We start from the raw sequence: 781 nt of genomic DNA, 5'->3' as shown, positions 1-781 counted from the left end.
GCAGAAAGAAGCAGACAGAAAGAAGCAGGCAGAATGAAGCAGAGAGAAAGAAGCAGGCAGAATGAAGCAGAGAGAAAGAAGCCAGCAGAAAGAAGCACACAGAAAGAAGCAGGCAGAATGAAGCAGAGAGAAAGAAGCCAGCAGAAAGAAGCAGACAGAAAGAAGCAGGCAGAATGAAGCAGAGAGAAAGAAGCCAGCAGAAAGAAGCAGACAGAAAGAAGCAGGCAGAGAGAAGCAGGAAGAAAGAAGCAGAAAGGAGTAAAACATCCTCTATCAGTCTTTTAGCTGCATGCAGTGATAAAATAATTGTGTTATTTGTGTTTTTCTCAGAGTGTTCCTGTGATCTTCGGACCTCACTGAACACCAACTGCACTACATCAGGGATCTGTCACTGCAGACCCAACTACAGCGGAGCATCATGTGACCAGTGTGCCCCCGGTTACTATGGTTACCCCACCTGTACAGGTGAGTTATACAGCGCCTGTGGAGCTTGTTGTCATGTCGTTGTAAACACCAATGTAAATCCTGTGCCTGTTCGCAGCCTGTCGGTGTTCCTCTGAAGGGTCCCGCTACAGGAGCTGCGAACAGCTGACAGGACAGTGCGTGTGCCTGCCCGGCGTGGGGGGGCTCAGGTGTGACAGCTGTGCACACGGAGCCTACGGCTTCCCCAGGTGTCAAGGTGCTGACAGAGAAACATACTGATAACACACAGCTGTCCATCTTCACTCATCTCTTTAAAATTTCTGTTAAAAGACTTTCTGCTCACTGATCATTAACACCG

The 781-nt window shown here is 48.7% G+C and overlaps 1 protein-coding gene across 1 annotated transcript; it reads left to right on the top strand.

Annotated features, from left to right (window-relative positions):
• Positions 1–330: 330 nt before the first annotated feature.
• Positions 331–679, top strand: LOC106512261 (laminin subunit alpha-5; the record flags this gene model as incomplete). The annotated part of the gene is given in 2 exon segments (XM_014000924.1): positions 331–465; positions 542–679. Coding segments are annotated over 2 exon segments (273 nt in total), but the record flags the coding sequence as incomplete, so codon positions are not given.
• Between the last annotated feature and the right edge of the window lie 102 nt (positions 680–781).

The sequence above is a fragment of the Austrofundulus limnaeus genome, unplaced genomic scaffold (assembly GCF_001266775.1).
Source record: "Austrofundulus limnaeus strain Quisiro unplaced genomic scaffold, Austrofundulus_limnaeus-1.0 Scaffold5227, whole genome shotgun sequence".
NCBI classification, from domain to species: Eukaryota; Metazoa; Chordata; class Actinopteri; order Cyprinodontiformes; family Rivulidae; genus Austrofundulus; species Austrofundulus limnaeus.
The sequence above is the reverse complement of the archived record's forward strand: the minus strand, read 5'-3'. Positions and strand labels throughout refer to the sequence as shown.